Source organism: Balaenoptera physalus, assembly GCF_965194825.1.
Source record: "Balaenoptera physalus genome assembly, chromosome: 2".
Classification (NCBI taxonomy): domain Eukaryota; kingdom Metazoa; phylum Chordata; class Mammalia; order Artiodactyla; family Balaenopteridae; genus Balaenoptera; species Balaenoptera physalus.
Genome location: NC_138883.1, coordinates 49,442,704 through 49,463,656, shown reverse-complemented (window position 1 = coordinate 49,463,656; position 20,953 = coordinate 49,442,704). Strand labels below are relative to the sequence as shown.

The following is a 20,953-nucleotide window of genomic DNA, read 5'->3' as shown; positions in this document are numbered from 1 at the left end:
TGGTGAATGAAGGGAGGTGCCTGCTTCTCCCCGGCCGGGCTACTGGCCATCCAAGGCTGTGGGCGGACGTCTGCCTGCCACACCCTGGGAACCTGGCTTGCTGGCCTTCTGCTTCCCCCAGGGCGCAGCACTCACCTTTAGCTTGTGCTCGTGCTCCTTGTTGACACGGGCAAGCAGCTGGGCTTTCCTCCTGTTGAGGGCGTCGATGAGGGCATCACACTGAGCTACCAGGCAGGCCTCAAACTCCACGCTGTTCTCCTGCGTGAGACAGCACAGCTCTCAGCCGCCAGGTGCCTGGGCACCTGGGGCTGCCAGAGACAGCAGAACCCCTGTCCACTCGGGGGGCGGAAATCCCTGCTGAAGGGAAGGAAGAGGAGCCCCGTCCACAGCCCGCACATTTGCTTTTTACAAATAATGGAATAAATTTTATTCCACAGTGGTGGTGTTTCACTTTAAATTTAGATTCAAAGGAATAAATGTTACTGAATACATTTATTCTTATCAGAAGGAAATCCTCTCCACAGTTTGACTTATATCAAGTAAAATAAAGTTTTAGTTTGTAGAGCTGAACATGAATCCTTTTGAGGGCTGGCATGTGCCCAGCTGTGCACGGTGGAAGGTGGCATTCAGAAAGGCTGGTTGCTGGGGGAATGGGGTACTGTTGAGGCATGAGGGAGAAAGAATCATCGAATCCAGGGGGACAAAGAAGAAAGCGGATGGCAATCGTCTTCGATATGAAACAATAATCCAGTGACAACAGAATAATCATGGGCAAAAGTCCTTGCTCCTTTCATTAAAAAAGCAAGTCATGAGTGCATGTAGGCAGTGAAGAATAACTGGTATACGTAACAGGCATCAGCCTGCTGTAAAAATCAGATGTGAACCAACCAGCTTGTGGGGAACAGTAAGCATGTTCTAAATGGATTATAGCTTTCCCATGACGTTTAAATTGAATGTTGGATCTAAAATTTTTTACGTGATTTAGATCTGTACATGATACAGACATTTCTTTTAAGCAATTCTCTCCCTAAATTATAAGCATTCATTAAAGGGAACCCTTTCAATAAATTACATATGTAATTTTGATTCTCAAACCATAATCTGGAAAACAATTGTAATTTACAGCAAATGAAAGCTGAATACTCATCACATATACAGTAATAGTATTGAAAAAATAGCAGTCAACTGAGTAAACTGAGTAAAATTTGGGGGGCTGGAAAGGAAGGAACAGCTTAGCCTATCAAATTTTAATTTATTCCCAAAGTCATCAAGAACTGTGTCTCTTAATATAAGGATCTATGGACAGGTATTAAGTCACTGTCTCAAATGCAAGGTCTTATACACGCCTGTATAAGGCGTGCATTTGTAATTGCTTCAGCAATGACTTCTACAAATGTTAAGTTTTGGTGTTCATGGCAATTGCTTTTGAGCTCTCACAGAACTCTCCTGGAAAACATCATTGAAGAGCTCTCTGTGTCCCAAGCAGGGTAATATTGGTAGGGAGGGGGCAGCTGTCTTCATACAGGCTCTGATTTAAAGCAGAAAGAAAGCTTTGCTCTGATGAAGAGGTGAGGGGCAGAGGCAAGCCTGGGGCTGCACACTTTATGTCAGCAAAAGCAAAGAAGGGACCAACTGATAAACTCCACTGCTTTGGAAAACAGAAGGAAGTGTACAACTGTTAGGTTGTTAGGGAATAAAAAGTTTTAACATGGACCTGCACGCCAACTAAAGGCAAAGAAATCAGTGTGAGATGCTCTGGAAGCCAGGCTTACATTTAAAAAGCCATTTCTGCCTTGACATAGGTTAAATATTAACTCAGAAAGCCAATCTACTGGAGGCCAGAGCTAAGGTTATTTCTGTGAGGCAAACCTCAAAACATAAGAACAGTAAACAGTGAAGAAGGTCATTATTTTAGCATCTCATGCAATTTCTGGCTTCTCCCCTTCAGCTATAGTAGAGAGCTCACAAGCTCTCAAATGTCAGCTGATCTGTTGGTCACTGTGCAAATTATAGCTGTCAGGGGATCACGGTTGAAAAACATTTAAGTATCTAAGTAGAGGAGAAGCATTATTATGGGATAGGAAGGAAGGAAAGAAGGAAGAAAAAAAGAAAATGTGACCTGTTTGCTACCATTAGATAAGATGTAATGATTGCAAGGTGCTTTGGGAACCTATAGAATTTTAAAAACTCAACAATAATGACTGCATTCACAAAGAAATAGGTATCTTTCTTTGCACAGCAGCAGAGAACTAGGAGCTCAGTGTGGAAGATGGGAACCAGTTGGAAAACGGGATTGTGTCTTTGGCCTGTTGGGGAAACGTAACCACCTTGAGGAGGGGTATATTTGAAGTTGGCCTGTATGTGTGTTCGTATGTATTAGAAGAGAAAGATCAGGAAAAAAATACATAGGAAATTTCCCACAAAACATAAAAATAAAAGAGACAGACAACCCCCCCCCCCCCGCCCGCCCCACAGTTACATCTTAACCCGCGGGGCGTGCTTTCTGCCTCCGGTGCTGCCAATACCTGGATCTGCTGGACCATGTTGCGCAGCTGCACCAGGAACTCCTTGGCTTCCTTGGCCCTGTCCGACAGCCCGTTCAGCGCCTGGGAGAGCTGGCTCTGCAGAGACGAAGAAGGAAACCATGGAGCTCTCATCACAGGAGGCAGCCGCAAGGCCACACAGGGTGGCTTTCATCCAAGACCCAGGAGCCCTCGCCCTCCTCAGATTCCTCTTGTCTGAGCTGGGCCACTGAGCCAACATCTGTACTTGAGGATGCTGGTAATAACGGCATCCGGACTCCTTCCAGAGGCCCCCTGAGGACTGTCTCCTCTGAGAAGGTGAAAACTTCTGGCCATCGCAGTCAAAGGCCCTTCCCAGCTGATATCTGCCTGGAAGTTCCTCGTCTCATTAATTACTTAATTAATTCAGCAATAATTTATTTAATTTTAAATTAAAAAAAAAACAGTGAGTCAGGTGATCTGATACTTATCAATATTATTTAGCTCCATGTGCTACTGATCTGGGATTAGGGCAGAAAGAATGAAGAGAGGTAAGAACAGGATGAGGGAGGAAAGGGTGAGAGCCTGTGCGACGCTCTGGGGTCACTTAAATGTAACGACAGATACAGAGGGCAGGATGATGTTCTTCCTCATAAGCGTCTTCGTCCTTCTCTCAAGTGCAGCTCTGTTGCCCCAGCTCCTCGCCACACTAGCCTCCTAAAGCAAGGTGCACCCTCTTCTGACTTTCCACACCGCCCCGTCCACATGCGGATGCAGTTCTGCTGGGGGGGGCCAGGTGTCCAGGTAAGTAGTTGCTGCTGGGGGGTGGCACTTGGTCTCTGGGAGGATGGACTGAATTCGTTACCAGTTTCCTGAGCCTAAATAATAGTGGTTCTGAAACATCCTGCACAGGGGCTCCCAATCTCTGTTGCTGATTGACGAGACCTAAGTGGAAGTTGGCTGGGGGCTGGAGGGGTCTGAGAAAGATTCTGCTTTTCTGCTAACATGGGACCATTGTGGCTGGTGCAACCTTTTCCCTTTCGCTGCTGACTTTATGGCAGATGCCTTGTGACTCTCAAGAAGAGAAGGCCAACGTGGTAAGGGAGGACGGTGAAAGGAGAAAGTGCCTGGGTTCCAATGGCATCTTTGAGCATCTGAACCAACACTTGAAGTCTCCTACCACCAAACTTCTTGTTAGGGTGGGGGGAAAATTACCTCCGAGTTTAATCCCTGTACTGGAGTTTACCGTTACTTGCAGCCATTACTACTGTACTTGGTACAAAATTCCTGCTCCTGGCAGACTAGGCAAGTCCTTCCATCCCTCCTATAAATTACAGAGACACGCTGCCTTTCCCCACAACACCTTCTTTGAACACTAAAGCCCTTTCTCCTCCTTGCCAACACAGTGCCTCATCCACTCTGTCCTTTCAGTTAAAGGGTAGAATCTTAAAATTACATCTCTTGGTCCTATGGATGTTTTTCACTTATATTTGCATTATTAAATACCCAGTCAGGCACTGAATCTCTTTTTTTTTTATTATTCATTTTAATTAATTAATTAATTAATTAATTTATGGCTGTGTTGTGTTTTCGTGTCTGTGCGAGGGCTTTCTCTAGTTGTGGCGAGCAGGGGCCACTCTTCATCGCGGTGCGTGGGCCTCTCACTATCGCGGCCTCTCTTGTTGTGGAGCACAGGCTCCAGACGCGCAGGCTCAGCAATTGTGGCTCACGGGCCTAGTTGCTCCGCGGCATGTGGGATCTTCCCGGACCAGGGCTCGAATCCGTGTCCCCTGCATTAGCAGGCAGATTCTCAACCACTGCGTCACCAGGGAAGCCCCCCTGAATCTCTTTAAAAGTGTACACGCTACAGGCTTGGTGCGAGCACTGTGGGGAGGTGGGAAGAGCACAGGCTTTGGAAGGGTTCAGATTGTGGCTCTGTCCCTTCCTAAGCGTGACCTTGAGAAAGTGACCTCTGCCTGAGTTACTACAATGGAAAAAGTGGGAATAATAATATTTTGTAGTTGGATTATTGTGAAGGCTTAAGGCATTCATCAGCCTGAAGGCTCCTTCTAATAAAGGATAGTGGTTAGGGGAACTATTCCAAATTCATAAATGCTGACAGTTACTGGCTGTTCATATCTTACACATAGTTTTACCTCATCCATAAATGAGAAGAACACTACGATTCTTGGGTGCTGTGGGCATCGCATGAGATACTGTGTCTAAAGTCCAGAACCCTGCTGGCACATGGTGCATGCTAATAAATGTCGGCTGTTATTAACACTTACTCCCCTCTTCCTTCTTGCCCACAAACACCTGAGAACTGACTGGGGTGGGATTCACAGGGCAGGTTCCTGGCACAGGATCTTTTGGAGGATACCCTTCATCACTTGTACTTTGATCGAGGTACTCAAACTCTGGGAGTCTAAACCGATGCAGCCCAGGAAGAAAAAGTAAAAAGTGAGCCTACAGTTGCTGAAAGGGCTACTCAATGATTTATTACTGGGTCCCAGCTGCACTATAACTTGGGGTAAAAGTTTTCTCAAGAACTTTTTCGGGAGCCCAAGGGATGAAGAAGGTAAAGAGAGTCTTATCTGGAAGAGTGAGCAACAGAATGGGAATCATATTCTAAAGGAAAAAGTTTGTTCTTGTGACTTTAGAACTCATATTCTCTCTCCTTCTAAATGAGTCAGAGTTTGCTGGGCTACCGCAGTTTTCTTCCCCCTTTTATTGTAACCCATGCCTAGTAACCACATGTGGAGGTTTGAGTAGAGAAGTCAAATTCATTCAGCTGCACGGAACTGGAGTTACCTGATTTCTTACAGTCCAGCCTTGCAACTAAATGTGTGTGTATAATGTAAGTCAGACCTGACACCCAATAAGAATTGTTGACCAGGTGCTGCTATAGACTTAGAAGAAAATTATACTATAGTAGAAAAAGAGTGCTGGCCTCAACCACTCCCTGGATTTTATACAGTAAAGCAGTACATAAACTGCAAAACTCAATTTATTTGCAGATTTCCTCCCTTTGTGTCTATGTTCAGGCCTTCTACCTGGCTAATGATTGTTCTGGTATTTGATAAACAGCTGCACTATAAGATAAAGATCTAGAAATCTTTCTCTTAAGATTTGCCACCTTGTGGAAACAGAGCAGGAGACAATGAAAAATCCTGGAAACGATCTATCACTAGACAATGCTCTTCTTGTAAGGATTTATATGTGCATTGTTTTTATAGGACAGTCTTTCGATTACATTTATAAGCCACATCTGATGTAGAAGAACATTATTTTTGATTGATTTTATTTCCCAGAAGCATTTAAATTCCTGCCCTATGCTAACAGAGATGTTCTGTATTCAGGACCACAGAGCAGCCCTGTAAATTTATACCAGAACACTGAAGATGAAAATATTTAGTATGTGTTTTCATTTCGGCATCTTTGGCTGTACCTGTAGCCATTAGAAGCTGTTTATAATGCCTAAGCAATGACATCCTGATTTCTTGGATATTTGTTTTCCAATTTATTTTTGAAAAGATGTCATGATCAGAAAGTGAATGGGAGTGGGAAAATGATGTAGCCAAAGAAGCACTGACAAATTTCCAGTCTAGAGCTCAGAGAATGCTCGGAATAACCAAGATCGCCCAGAAAGATGGCACGTTGTTTGGAGCTTGAAGGAGAGAAACAAAGAACTCCACTTCCTCCCTTCTTTCTCCCGGGCTTTTTCCCCTCCAGCTTCTACCCTGGCTGGCTCCCCTAGCCTCCCAAAGGAGTGTATGTTATAAGAGGTCAGAGCTCAGTCTGGGAGCCCCTGTGGAGGATGTTTCAGAACCACTATTATTTAGGCTCAGGAAACCGGTAACAAATTCAGTGCATCCTCCCAGAGACCAAGCTTTCCCAGACAGAAGGTCGCGTCTTCTTTCCTTTCCCTGCCATGAACATTATTCTTCTGTCATTTCCCCCCCTCAATTTACTACAAATATTGGATGGAGACAAATCGGAACAAATGAAAGGAAGCTTCCTGGCTGTCTGGGATCTGAAGTTATAAGCACGAAGTGGGTCAAAAAGGGTCAACCAAGAATTGGTACAAAATAGGTGAGGCGGCAAATATGCAAAGGCACCTTGATGGCCCCGAAAACGACCTTGCTGCCACCCTGGGCAGCTCTGACATAGTGCACCCCACTTGGGACTGTGGCCCACGCCACCTCTTTGCCAGATACCGAGGTCACCACAAAACACAGGAGAAAAGTGAGGATCGATGCAATGCGATTCAGAAGGAACCACCCCCCACCCCCCCCACCCCCTGCCTCCCGGAAGAATAACAACTTTTCTTGAAGAAATACTGATTTTTGAGTCTCACTACATTACTGACATTATATAATTAAAAAGTAAAAACAAGAAATTCAAATGGTGTCAACATATTGGTCATTTCTTATGAGCCACGAACTCTGATGGGTGCTTTTATCAGGTGTCCTATTTAACCCCAATCACCTCCCTGCCATTTTGCAGAGGCTCAAAGGTGTGGATACTCCTGAGTTAAGGTTTTACCACTCACTGGTTCATGGAAGAGCCAGAACACAAACCCTAGTCTGATTCCAAAGCTGTGCTCTTTGCTCCAGCCTCCTGAGAAGAGAGTTCTTTCCTCACCCACAGAGGAAGAAACAAAAACAACCCATAGTGAGAGCGTGTAACACTAAAGGATGTGAGTTGAGGAGGGGATTATGATTATTAGGGAATTTGATTATGCTTAACAGTCAGCTTACATGTAAACCACAGCAAGACTGGTTACCCTATGAAATGGTCAACTTTTTTCCTTCATGAAGCTCTTTTAGTGACTTTAAAAAGGACCCCTGTCAAAGAGAGGGGTCTCATGGGAGAGGGCCAGAAGCTTTAGTTTGGGGTCCAATGCTGGCTTTATCACCTGCTGACCTGAGATCTTGGGCAGGGACTGGGCTGAGTGCGGAATGAGATCAAGGAAGAGAAGAGTGAGTAGAACCCGGGGAGCCTCCAAGCTGAGCTACCCAAGGGGCCTGATTCTCCTTCCAGTTAGAACTTCAGTTCCTGCCTGTACCTCTCCTCCCCCCACGAAGGGCTCTTTCCTCTGGTCTCTGTTGGTGGGAGATCCCGGATCTATCCCAGCCCCAGCTCACGGTAGTTAGATGGGTGGGAGGCCTCAGAGACTGGCCTGCTTGGAGCTGCCACCTTGTCTCTTACCTAACAGCAGGGTTGGGGCAGTGAACAGGCTGCAATCTACAAACGGAGTAGCTGAGCCTGGGAATGGAAACACACAGTCCAGGGGCAAGTGTGTGTGTGTGTGTGTGTGTGTGTGAGTGTATGTGAGTGTGAGAACATGTGTGTGCAAGGCTGTGTATGTGAGTGTGTATGCATACATGTGTGCAAAAGCCTATGTGTGATTGTATGTAAATGTGAGTGTGAGTGTATATGTGAGTGTGAATGTGAGTATAGAGTGTGTGACTGTGTGTGTATGAGCTATCTCATCAGTGGTGTATGGGGAGGCTCTTGGCTTTGGATGAGGCTTGTATCACAGGGGTCTTAAGGGTAGGGCACTGGTCCACTAAACTGCTGCTTATTGCTAGTTGGTTGTGACAAAGAGTCTCTCCTTGACCAAACTCTATCTAGCCAGGCTCCTCTGAGCCCTCTTGTTTACTTTATAGGCCTCAATTTTGGCCTACAAAGACTTGAACAAACACTAACATAGTTTCTAATAGCTCAAGACTGCATCCCTAGGATGACCCTAGTCTCCCTTAAAGTATCTGTCTGTCTATGTTTTCCTCAATGAGTTTTATAGTATCTGGCCTTACATTTAGGTCTTTAATCCATTTTGAGTTTATTTTTGTATAGGGTGTTAGATAATGTTCTAATTTCACCCTTTTACATGTATCTGTCTAGTTTTCCCAGCACCACGTATTGAAGAGACTGTCTTTTCTCCACTGTATACTCTTGCCTCCTTTGCAGGTGGATGTGGGTTTCAATCCTAGCCTTTTACTAGCTGTGTGGCCCTGGACATATCACCTAACCACAGTGCATTCTGTGGTGCTCTGCCCAGGTTCCCTTTCAAGGCTGCTGCATCCTTCTTCCAGCTGGGACTATCTGCTGTTGATAAATTACACTAGGAATTGCTCTTGGCCATAGCAAACTGGGTTGCTCAAGGCTATGCCCCCTTCCAGGGGTGTCCCATGGGTAGGGACTGGCTGGGACTCCCTTACCTTGTTTTGAGAATAACCCTGAAGGGTCATCCCAGCTCCAGAACTCCCTGCAGGACTGGCTGAGGCTCCTGCAGGTCAACTCCTCCCTCTGCTCAATCCTGGCCTTCTCACTTCCTTGGAGGTGGATCTCTGGAGACCACTGAGCAACTAACCATCCCTATTCAACTCTCTGAATCTGTGTCCAGGGGACCCTATCTAAAAAAACAATTTTCTAGGCTTCAGTTTCCTCATCTGCAACACGTGGATAATAACAGTACCTGTATCATAGTACTGTGGTGAGGATTATGTACTATATAAAGTTCTATACAACACATGGCTTACTGTAAGCATTTAATAAGTAGTATTGTTTTTACAATGAGAATTATGTTAAAATATACATACATAAATCATTAAAACACTTTGTCATACCACATGTCCCAATGTGGGGTTTGGTCAATTACAATTATCTAGACAGTTGGGTATATTGTAGTATTTACAATTGTTTGTTCCCTCCCCATCTTTGCCACAGGACTTGGAGGACCTCCTGTAGATGGAGCATGTGTTCCTGCCCCATTGTCACCCTTGGCCATGTGATTTGCTTTAGCTTAAAGAGGCCTTGTGATTTTCTGCCAGCTCTTTTGCTCTTCCTCTTTGTCATACAGATCCAGGGGTGTATTGATAAACTGGCTCTCAAAAAACAAAAACAAGAAACAAACAAATTTTGATTTTCAGTGTTTACCAATTCCCATGGTGTAAATACATAGTTAATTTTAGGCCACCAACAAGGCATCACTGAACAGAGTTGGGGAGAGATGTGCACCATCAACTCTTTTGAGCTGTGGGCTGGTATAAGTCAGGTCAGTATGCCACAGGGCATATCCCACATGGTGGCTGTGGCCCTTAGAAAGAAGACATGTATAATGGAACTTCAGACTACTTCCTATGACATAATATGAGCAAGAAATAAACCTTAGTTTTATAAGCCACTGAGATTTTGGGGGTTGTTTGTTACTGCAACAAAACTGACTAATACAGATAGCAATTATAACTTTCCCTTCATGATTTATTAATTTAATCAACCTTCCATTTTTACCATGGACCAGGCACAGTGATTCATGCCAGGAAAACAATAATAAAGAAAGTAGACATAATCTCTTACCTCAAGGAACCATCATTTCATTGAAACTTCCACCATTCTGAGCTTAATAATGTCCCCTTTAAAAGTTCTCTCCCATAGGCTCTCTAGTAAAGCAGAAGAAAGCTGGAATATTCTAACAACTAACAACAGAAATGTAGCTTCTCCACTTCTCAGGGAAAATGAGAAGTATCTGCTTTCCTAGTAAGACATAGCCAGTTCTGGCCAGAGTTTGATTCCAGAGGTTCTCTGCACAGCCTTTATCCACCAAACTTCAGATCTTTCTCTGTCTTAGACAGAAAACACTCAAAATGGAGATGCAAATCAACAATGAAGGTTTTTTCAGCAATGAAATAGAGGAGCCACTTTTTACCTCATCGCAAAGCAAAATAACTGTTGCCTCACCCCAATGTTCGTAGTTTCTTGGTGGAAATTGATTTTCCATGTCTCTATGGCTTTTGCTTAGAGTGCTGCAAGCTGTGAAAGAATTCATGCAGAAACTGTTGTGATTGAAGGCTTGAAACTTTAATAAAGTGGCAGGCACACAGGCTGTAAGGTCAACACCACTCTGCCCAAGGCAGAGCACGCCTTTCTGTGGATATTCTAAGCCACCACATGTGTGTTGTTAGGCAGTTACTAAGTATTTACAGCCGAGAATCAGAAATATGCCTTCCTTGGGCTAAGCCTTCGTGCAAATATTGGATTTTACATCCTGGAGATGGTCTACAGGATAGATCTCCTTTGTGTGTGTGTTGCCTTTTCTCCTAGGAGAATTCTAGGGCCCCAACCAGCAGGCTCTGAGTGATTTTCCAGAAAGCTATTTTCTCTGTGGATCCCCCTGGCTGCCTTCACATCTGCCCTGGTCCATCATGTTCTTCCAGGTGGTATTACAGTATTCTGCTTTGTCTGCTACTGCCAGGGAATTGTTTTAAGACAAGCAAAACAGATGTAAGATCTATAAATTTTCAGTTCTTAATAGTATTTAAATACCTCAGATAGAAACTCTCAGTTCTAAAATAAGGACTTTTCACTACATAGTTTAAAACATGATCTTAGAAATATACATGAAAAGGTAAAAAAGCACTGAACTATTTTTCATATAGAAATGCTTTGTGTTTTTTCAGAGACTCAAGTTTTCAGTGCTCAAAATGGGAATGACTTCTTACTCATCCCTTCAAGTTTCCAGTGAGGAGAAATGGCAAGAGCAAGACTTTTTATTTGTTTTAAGAAAAAACTTTTCCCACCTTATTTCAAAGGCAGAACATGCTCATTTCAGAAAAATCAGAGAATAAAGAGACTTAGAAGAAAAAAAGAAAATCCTCAATCTCACCAGAGACATACTACTAATAGCCTTGATAATGAACCCTTGATGTTTATCTTTTGAAATTTTGTATACACTTATAGTCAATTATATATGTCTCCATATAGTGTATATCAACAAAACTGGGATCATGTCATATAATAATTGATGTCTTGAAATCTGACCTTTTCATTTAATATGCTATAAATATTTTTCCATCTAAGTACGCTGACTACCTATCTGACTATATAATAGCTATGTAACACTTTGATAACATTTACTACATGGCAGACACTTCTCACAAAGCTTTACACATATTAACTCATCTCTTTTCACAAAATAACCCAGCAAAGGTGGTGACTATTATTATTAATATTTTTTATAGGTGAGAGATTGAAGGCAAGGGAGGTTAAGTGGTCCAAAGTCATACAGTTGTTAAGAAGCAGAGCAGAGATTCAAACCTAGGAAGTCTGCGGCCAGAATCTGTGCTATTCACCAATAAACTGTAGGGTAACCCACTGTGCAGGTGCATCATAATTTATTTAAATAATCTCCTATTTTAGGATATTTAGTTTGTTTCCATCTTGTTGCAAAGAGCTAAAATGAAATTCATGTAGGAAATATTTGGACACATTCTTGATTATTCCCATTTCCAAAAATGAAATTGCTTGATCAGCAAACTTTCATAGTTAGAGGGTTTTAAAAATCATGTTATCAAAATGTCCCTCTAAGTAATCATCTAATTTACACTCCTGCTGAAGGTAATATATAGGCAAGTATTATTGTCTGTATATCTCACTCTAAATATTATAATTTGTATCTATCTTTGTAATCTGATAGGCAAAGAATGGAACCTCATTTTTAAAATTTGCATTTTAAAATTACCAGCGTGGGTGGGTGGGTTTTTTTCAAAAGCTTCTTATTGATCTTTTCCTAGTTAAGGTATAAGTTCTCACTGGTATTATTTGTGAAGCCCTTAGAAGAGGTTCTCGTCCATGGGGTGCTACCTAAGTGTTTAATTACAGAAACTAGTTTCTTCCCACTGCTGATGACCAGACAAGGCTGGCCTCACCACACGTGTTTGCTTACCTTAGGGGTCAAAAACTGGAAAGAGATCTGGAAAATTCAGGTTGCCTGTTGGAGAGGAAGTGAAGTCATAGGTTGCTAGTTTTAGTAGATTATGGTCAGAAAGTCTGGTTCACAAAATCTCTACTCTTTTGAATTTATAATCATTATTTTGTGGACAGATACAAGTACACGATAGCTTCTGGTAAACATGTAACGGGCATAAGAGATGAATATACTCTCTTCTTACAGGACAGGATATGTATAATATAAAGATGATATGCATAATATAAACCTTTGTAACATATTTGTAAACATACTTGAACTTGTTAATTGGGTTATTAAGATACTTTATATTTTTGTTCATTATCTGTCTACTTGACTTATAATTTTCTAAACCAAATAGATATCAAATTTCCCACAAGGATCATGTTCTCCTTTATTTTTAGGAGTTTTTGCTTTCTGTATCTGTGGCTTTCTTCTTTGTTATATCTTCTTTATACCTTTTAACACTAGTCTTATCCTTCTATGTTTCACTTAGTTCTTTTGGCCTTGAATTCAATTTCATATGATACTACTACATATATACCCTCCTGTCTCTCTTGTAAAACTTTGCTCATCTTTCATTTTAAAACTACATTTGTTTTTAACTCAATCTGATTTTTTTTCATTACCACAGGGAAACTTGGGCTATTTACACTTATTGTATTAATTGATATAGTTGACTGTATTCCATCAATATTGTTTATATTTCTCTTTGTTATAATCCATTTTTCCTTTTTAAAAAATGTGTGGCTTTATCAGATTTCTTTTAATATCTTAATCCCACTCACCAATTAATTTGGATGTTTTACTATGCTTTTCCATTTGCAAGCTGCTACCTTCCCATCTTCATCCCATGTAAACCTACATTTGTCCATTAGTGAGTCAAAATTAACTAATAACTTTGATTCTCCTTTCCCACTACAGTACCCCAAATGCTTCGCTTAATGTATCTCTCAGAAGATAAAAAATACCATTCTAAATAACCCTTGGATCAAACTGGAAATTGAAACTGAATTTATAATTTATCTAGATATTAATGAGGAGAAATAATTTGTGAAAATATATTACAGTTAAAAATATGATTATTTGGATGAGGTAGGAAACCCACATACTCTTTATAACGTTGTTCCTACTAGAAATACTGTTCTTAGATGGAACTTGGAAAACCAGCAATATTTTTTTCCCTTCTCCCTATCCTGCACCTCCTAGACCCAGAATAGAATCCTTCCCAACTCTAATATACTTTCAAAGGTAAATCACAATGGTGGCCAGATCATAAAAGAAAGCAGAGGCTTTTTTGCACTTAAGTGCTTACATCAGGATGGCTCTGGCAGACTCTTCTTATGTTCTGAACATTCAATAATTTCAGTGTCTTTTTTTCCAGTATTAAGTTATGAGTTGCATGGCAAGATACAGTGGTCTCTAACTCTTTTAAAAATATTTTTCATAACATCAAAGAATAGCTCACAGTGAAGCAATCCTGCAACTGAGATTGAAGTCACAAGTTTCCTTTAAACTTTACTGGGAAACAAATACAAGTGGTGGCATACCATCTATTCTTCAGCTTTTGTGACACTTTGGGAGGAATAAAAGCCACACTTGTGGCATCTACACCATTAAGCAGCATTAATGAATGTTCACTCCAAGGGAGCACCTGTGCCTTGGTAGTGTCACTGACAGCAGGGCTCAGCCACCATTATCAGGGTGACCAGGTTCAATCCCTGGGTGTCGATTCTATTTCTTGATGTACTATGCAGAATAATGCCCCTCCCCCAAATGTCCACGCCCTAATCCTTGGAACCTGTGTTATCTTACCTCACATGGCAAAAAGAACTCTGCAGATGTGATTAAGGTTATGGACCTTGGTTTGGGGAGATCATCCTGGATTATCTTGATGAGCCCATTCTAATCATATCAGTCCTTAAAAGTAGAGGACCTTCTGGGCTACAGTCAATGAAAAAGAGATGTGACAAGAGAAGAAGGATCAGGGAGAAGCCACATTGCAGGTTCTGAAGCTGGCCATGAGCCAACGGACACAGGTGGCCTCTAGAAAATGAAAAAGGCAAGGAAACAGATTCTCCCCAGAGTATCCAGAAGGGACTCAGCCCTGTGTGTTGGACTTTTAACCTACAGAACTATAAGATTAAAAAATCTGCATTGTTTTAAGTCATGAAGGGTTGTGGTAATAGAAACCTAACACACCTGAGAAGGCAGTCAGTCAGGAGCTGGATGCTTCCTCCCTTGGGCAATGGCCAGACTGCTTCATCTTATATATTGTAAATGTATTTAGAATATGCATCCTCTGTTCTCCCTTTGACATTGGACTAGCTTCCAAAGAAAAGTAGAACGACCACAAAGAATTTGGCCCAGTGTAATCTGTGGACACATTTCAAGGTTAAGGAACAATAATTGGCTATTCAGCCCTTTACATACACATGTGAAGTATCTGAGGCACCTGACCTCCTCATAAACTAGAAATTCTGTGAGATTGAGCTGTCTCAATAGCCCTGTGGCTAATCACCAAGAGTGAAGCTTCCCCATGAGGCTGGAGTCAGCTATTGAATTTCAGCTATTTTAAAATAGGGACCGGAAACCGATTTTTGGTCTCTTCAGAGCAAGTGGCTATTTGTTCAAGCCTAAACTGACGTGTGTTTTGGATACCAGTGCTCCTTTCCACTTGAACCTGTTATGACCATCAGTTTATATATACCCTGAAATCTCAGCTCACTTGAAATTTTACTTATCTTGGAAAAGCTACATTTTTCAAAGTCATGGGGTCGTTGGGAGGCTGGGAAGTGTTAATCACAATATCTGAATTTTTATTCTGACCTCAGGACCCTCTTATAACATTGAGGCAGATATTAGCACAGCTTCTTTAAAAAGCTTCTTCAGAAAAAAGGGCACACACAGAGAGACCACTACACACCTACTAGACTGACAACACTGAGTGCTGGTGAGGATGGAGAGCTTCACACAGGCTAATGAGAGTTAAAATGGCAAAACCACTTGAGAAAACTGACGCTTTCTAGGAAAGTTAAATATACAGCTACCCTACATGACAGCATATGTCCATATGTCCATTTTATCTAAAGACTTAGATAAAATGTTCATAGCATTATTTATTTATAATAGCCCCAAGCTGGAAACTGCCCAGATGTCTATCAATAGTAACATGGATAAATAAATTCTGTATATTCATACAATAGAATACTGCTTAGCAATGAATACATTCAAGATAATGATATATGCGAAGCATAAATGAGTTTTAAAACATTGTGTTGATCAAAAGAAGTGAGACACAAAAATATATCTATTGTATTTATGTAAAGTTAAAGAACAGGCAGAACTAATCCATGATAATGGAAGTCAGGAAAATGGTGAAAGTGTTATGTGTAGGGATATGTTCTACATCTTGATCTGGGTGGTGAAAATATATACATAAATGTAAAAGTTTGTATATATATAAAAATTCATCGAGCTGTAAATTTAAGGTTTGTATATTTTACTGGAGATACTTTACGCTTTTTATTTTAAAATGAACATTTTTTTCCCAAGGATAAATACTCCTTATATATAATTAATCTTTCTTTACTAAGACCCCATGCTGTGGGGTTAGTATTTTTTCAGATGACTTTGTCTTTCAACTGAATCTCTGAATTTAAACAGATACCCACAAAACCCTCAAGGATCTTATAGTTGACTACTAGAAATATTTCACTCAATTTTCTGTACTACTTGATATTGGGAGCTGTTGCTGCCTTGGATGAAGACCGTCATCTCTCAACCCTTCCTCTGACCATGTTGTCACTTCACTTCTTTTGCAGATACCCAGCAGCACCTGAAATCTGGCCACATGGCATCTGTTAACTCTGGTCTGTGTGCCCTCTCACAATGACATCATTGTAATTTAAAAGATGTGTCTGGTTTGATAAATAACAAGGTCCTACTGTATAGCACAGGGAACTAGATTCAGTATCCTCTGATAAATCATAATGGAAAAGAATATACAAAGGAATGCATATATATGTATAACGATCACTTTGTTGTACAGCAGAAATTAACACAACATTGTAAATCAATTATACTTCAATAAAAAATAAAATAAAATAAAGGATGTGTCTGGTTGAAGGTCCTTTAGGAGGAAATGTATGCCTAATCTGAAAAGTAGTAATTTCTCAGAGGGAGCAGGAATGATTGGGGCTATGGAATAAGAAATGGGATGGCTCACACCACCTCTACTAGTACCTCCACCTACGCTTAGAAATGTCCCGTCCTTTAGGAAGGCACGAATACCATAAGGCTCAAAATACACATGTCCTTTCTGGTCAACTCATGACGCCAGAAGTTTGTAGAAAGAAGAACTTGTGTGCAGACGTGCTTGGTTTGACTATGAGTTTGAGATGCATGCGATCCTTTCATATTCATGATAAATCCACATATTACTTCTCTGACAGTCCTAACATTTAACTTATAAAGCCTAAATATAAGGACACTGAATTATCCTTAACTCTCTCTCTCACTACCATGGCTTCAATTATTCTGAGAACAAATTAAAACACAATCTTATTATTCTAATAAATGATCCTCTTCATTGACAAAAGAGAAACTCTTTGGGTTATCTCAAATAGCTTCTAAAACATACTTCGATTTTTCTTTCCCCCAGCATTGAAAGGTTTGTTAGGATCCAGTATTTATAGGTCAATTTTCCATCCAAAGTAAGATTAATAGCGATCATCAATATTGTTCAGAAAAATGGATTTAAGCTCTGTCTGATTTCTTTTTACCCTTTCCCTCTGCGTCTTTGTCAATCTATCTCCAGGCAAGTGAATTGCAGCTCCTGCCTAGTGAAATGGGAATGGTTTCCATGACAACAGCTTTTCGCTCTGCTAGTTAGAATCTAAGATTTGACTCCCGCAGAAATAAATCTCACCATGGGAATTGGTTGATTTTGTAAACGACTAAATAACTGTGCAATCATTTCCAGAGAAAAGCCTGTTAAAAGCTTGCATGAGCAAGGGTGGGTTATGTGAGGTGACTGCCGAATCTGCCGCTGACATCACGCAGACAGAGCAATGTACAGGGAAAGGCCTGTTTGGAGCTGCAGCTCGCTGCGTTCTGCATCCGCCAAGTGTGGGCTGCACAGCCTAGCCCTCCTGTGAATTTCAATGATGTTTTCATCCGAGGTAGAAGGAATAGATTTTAGAGCACCTCACAGCAAGTGACAAGTGTTCACCCCCAAATGTCTTTCCTCTTATTTCCAGAAACTATTAGTTCTTGAAAAGACGAGATTCCCGGAGCTGTTCTTAAGTATGATATGAATTTAATTGCTTATTATCTCTGTTAAAATAAGGTGCTGCTATTGTCCAAGAATACTCTTTTCTCTTTACCATCATTTCCCCTTTTTAGTAATCTTATTTTATCAATTAAAAAAATTTAAAATATATTATTTATTCTATATGTTAAGATATGTAGGAACATTTTCAGGTTTTTTATTTTCATTGCAAAACCTAACATGATGTTCAGAGTTTCAAATAACGTTTTATAAACATATTTTCCTAATAACATTCATACAACTCATAATGGTTAATTCTGATTTGTAAGAAAGAAATTGCCATCAATCTAGCAGTATATAGTTAACAAAGTGAATTCCATTAATTCCATTCCTGAATCCATTAAGCCACACTTCCTTCTGAACCATGGGACTCACTGCTGGAGCAGGAAGTTCTGTTGGAGTGAGGTGGTGTCCTCAGCAGAGAACTGAGAAGGGAATGAGTATGCAGCTTTGAATAAGGATGCTGATTATTCAAGACTGTGATGAGGACCCTCTGCAAAGTGTGAACTTGATAGCTAAATCAACCCCTCCCTCCCCAGCCTAAGCTGCATTATGCTAAGTGGTTTTTAAATGTCATTGCAAGTGTTACACAGCAATTCCTCAGTATCCCACCCGTCATTTTCCCCACCCAGCAGAAGATAATTATGGCCAAATCTGGTAAAGTCTGCCTCTCCGTGCTGTGCACCTTCCTTGTCCCCTCAGCCTGTCCCCTGATGTCAATTCTCCTTCTTCCTCTCATAGCTTAGGAAGGATCGGATACCAGTCACTTAAGAATGATCGAATGATCGACCAAATATGCCATTATCCTGTCACTGAAGTTCATTCACATTAAAATTTTATCTAAACCAAAGAGTTCCCTTGTAAATCTTTTATTTCTAGTTGTCAAATGAAAGACTTTGTAGTTAAGGGAATTTTTGGTAATGTTGAGAAAACTGGGAAGAATTTTGGTGAGAAAAGGGGACCTTGAGGTTACATTAGTTTTACAAATGTGCTGGCCACAGAGGCAAACCTGAAATGATCTTTTTAGGATAAAGTTTCTCTCCTCCCATCCCTCCCATTGGGCATCTTCCTCCTTAGGGTAAGAGCAGCCCTCTGAGGCCTTTGGAGGCCTGGTCCTATTGGCAGGTGTGGGTGGAGGAACTGGTGTCCCTTCATCGTGAGCCTTTCCCAGGAGCTGAGCCAAGCCTGCTCTGCTACAGACCTGCCTGCTTCTTCTAGACCCGGCCTCAACCTTCTCTGGGTGAACACAGGGCTGGCCTCCTCTTCTGCCACTTCTAATTACATATGTATCACACATATATATTCCCAGCATAAAATATTAAGCTCATGGTTAATAATGTTAACAGCTTAACTTGCTTATATGAGGTCCTAAAATGCATACATTATAACTCCTACAGTGTTTTTACCTCTGAATTTCTGACTGAGAATGTTGTTACTAGAGTGAATCAGCTTTATGGGAATTGTCTACCTGAATTGTCTTATATTTAGAATATCATCTTCCGTCTATTTCTAGTTATATATTTAAAATGACAGAACTCTGGTATGCTGATGGCTAATTGATTAGAGTTAAGTATGGAGAGAGGAGAGGTGTTGGGGAAGGAAGAAACCAGAGTGGGTAGAATATGTGGTCTCATGGGCAGATCACAGCAGAGACATCAAGCTGGTGGGGGGGCATCCAAGAGGGGAAGGCAGAGAATGGTGGGAACGATGGAGAGAAGAACAAGATAGAAATGTAGAAAGAGAAGATAGAGAACAAGTTAGAATCAAATACTAGACCATCTGGGGTAGTGTTGAAATGCCTGTTGACTCCTAAGCATTCTTGATCAATTCCATCTACAGAAGTTTTATGTGAAATTTGGTCAGGAAACCAAATATTAGGATTTATAACTTAGAGATCCTTTACCTGTTTTTATAGGACGTGCATACAGAGTTAATAGAACTAGGCATCTCACTAATTATATGACTACTTTTCAGTTCTCTGCTTGTAGAAAGAAACTGAGAAGCGGTGGTGGCTTTGAAATGTGTGAAGGAAAGTAGAACTGCACTCTCCAGAATTCCCTTTCCTGGATGTCCAGTTAGGGTGGGCCACAAGAGAGATCCTTGAGGGAGATTTGGAGTGGGGGAGGGAATTATCAGTCATTTGGTAACTTACACACATTGTCACTTATCTGCTGGTTCAACTAGCTGGCATGAGGCAGCCACTGAGCCAGCAATTGCTCCACCTTCCCCTGGACCCTCCAGCTTCTCCAATTCCTGGGCCAGGTGTGTGTGTGGTTTAGTTCTATGACAAAAGGCCCCAGATTCTGCAAGACACCTGCATCACGTCACCAAGGTCAGAAGCAAGAAGAACTGGCATGGGTTTCGGTCCGTCCTCATGAGCTCTAGCTTGTGCTTGTGTGTTTCAGTCTCCTCTAGTTCTGCCCTGTGGACTTCAAGTTCCAGGATCAGATATGAATTCAGATAACAGCCTTACAGAGACTGCTTAATCACTTCCTCCTACAATTGTGTGAGGTCAAATCCTTGTCACAAATCCCCCTGTCTGTCTAACTAACTAACTAACTAACTAACTAACTAACTAACTAACTAACTAACTAACTGGCATATCTCCTAGTGGCTCTGCTTCTTTGATTGAACCCTGGCTGATATAGAAGGGAAAGAAAGATTTGAAAAACATTTAGTTCTAGAATAAGCAAATAACGTCTTCTTTAATGCTAAGAACTCTGTGCGTACAAAAGTCAAATTAAAATGCAAACCAAAACCCATTGAGATACCATTTCATCCCCACAAGGATGAATATAATAAAAAAGACAGACAATAACAAGTGTTGGAGGATATGGAGAAATTGCAACCTCATACATTGCTGGTGGGCATGTAACAGGGTGCAGCCACATTGGAAAACAGCTTGGCAGTTCCCCAAAAAGTTATAGAGTTACCACATGACCCAGTAATTCCACTTCTAGGTATAAACTCAAGAGAATTTAAAACATATGTTTACACAAAAATTTGTACAGAAATATTCACAGCAGCATTATTCATGAAAGCCACAAAGTGAAAAAAATCCAAATGTTCAACAACTAATGAATGGATAAATGAAATGTTATATCTATGCAGTATTATTGCTGAATATTATTCAACAATAAAAAGGAACGAAGTACTGACATATGCTACAAAACGGATGACCCTTGAAAACACTATGCTAAGTGAAAGAAGCAAGATGCAAGAGGACACATGTTGTATGATTCTATTTCTATGAAACGTCCAGAATAGACAAATCTGTAGAGCCAGAGAGTATTATAGATTAGTTGTTGCCGGTGGCTGGGGGAGGGGGAAATGAGAGTGACTGCTAATGGGTACAGAACTTCTTTTTGGAGT

The 20,953-nt window shown here is 41.1% G+C and overlaps 1 protein-coding gene across 10 annotated transcripts in view; it reads right to left on the bottom strand.

Annotated features, from left to right (window-relative positions):
- Nucleotides 1-20,953, bottom strand: part of TRIM9 (tripartite motif containing 9) — a 103,760-nt gene that overhangs the window by 47,098 nt on the left and 35,709 nt on the right. For all 10 annotated transcript variants that reach the window (XM_082448387.1, XM_082448388.1, XM_082448386.1 and 7 more), the window contains exons 2-3: nucleotides 2,526-2,621; nucleotides 136-258 (exon numbers count right to left, since the gene is read on the bottom strand). In XM_082448387.1, the coding sequence (XP_082304513.1) occupies nucleotides 136-258; nucleotides 2,526-2,621 (219 nt within the window). The remainder of the gene's footprint in view (nucleotides 1-135; nucleotides 259-2,525; nucleotides 2,622-20,953) is intronic.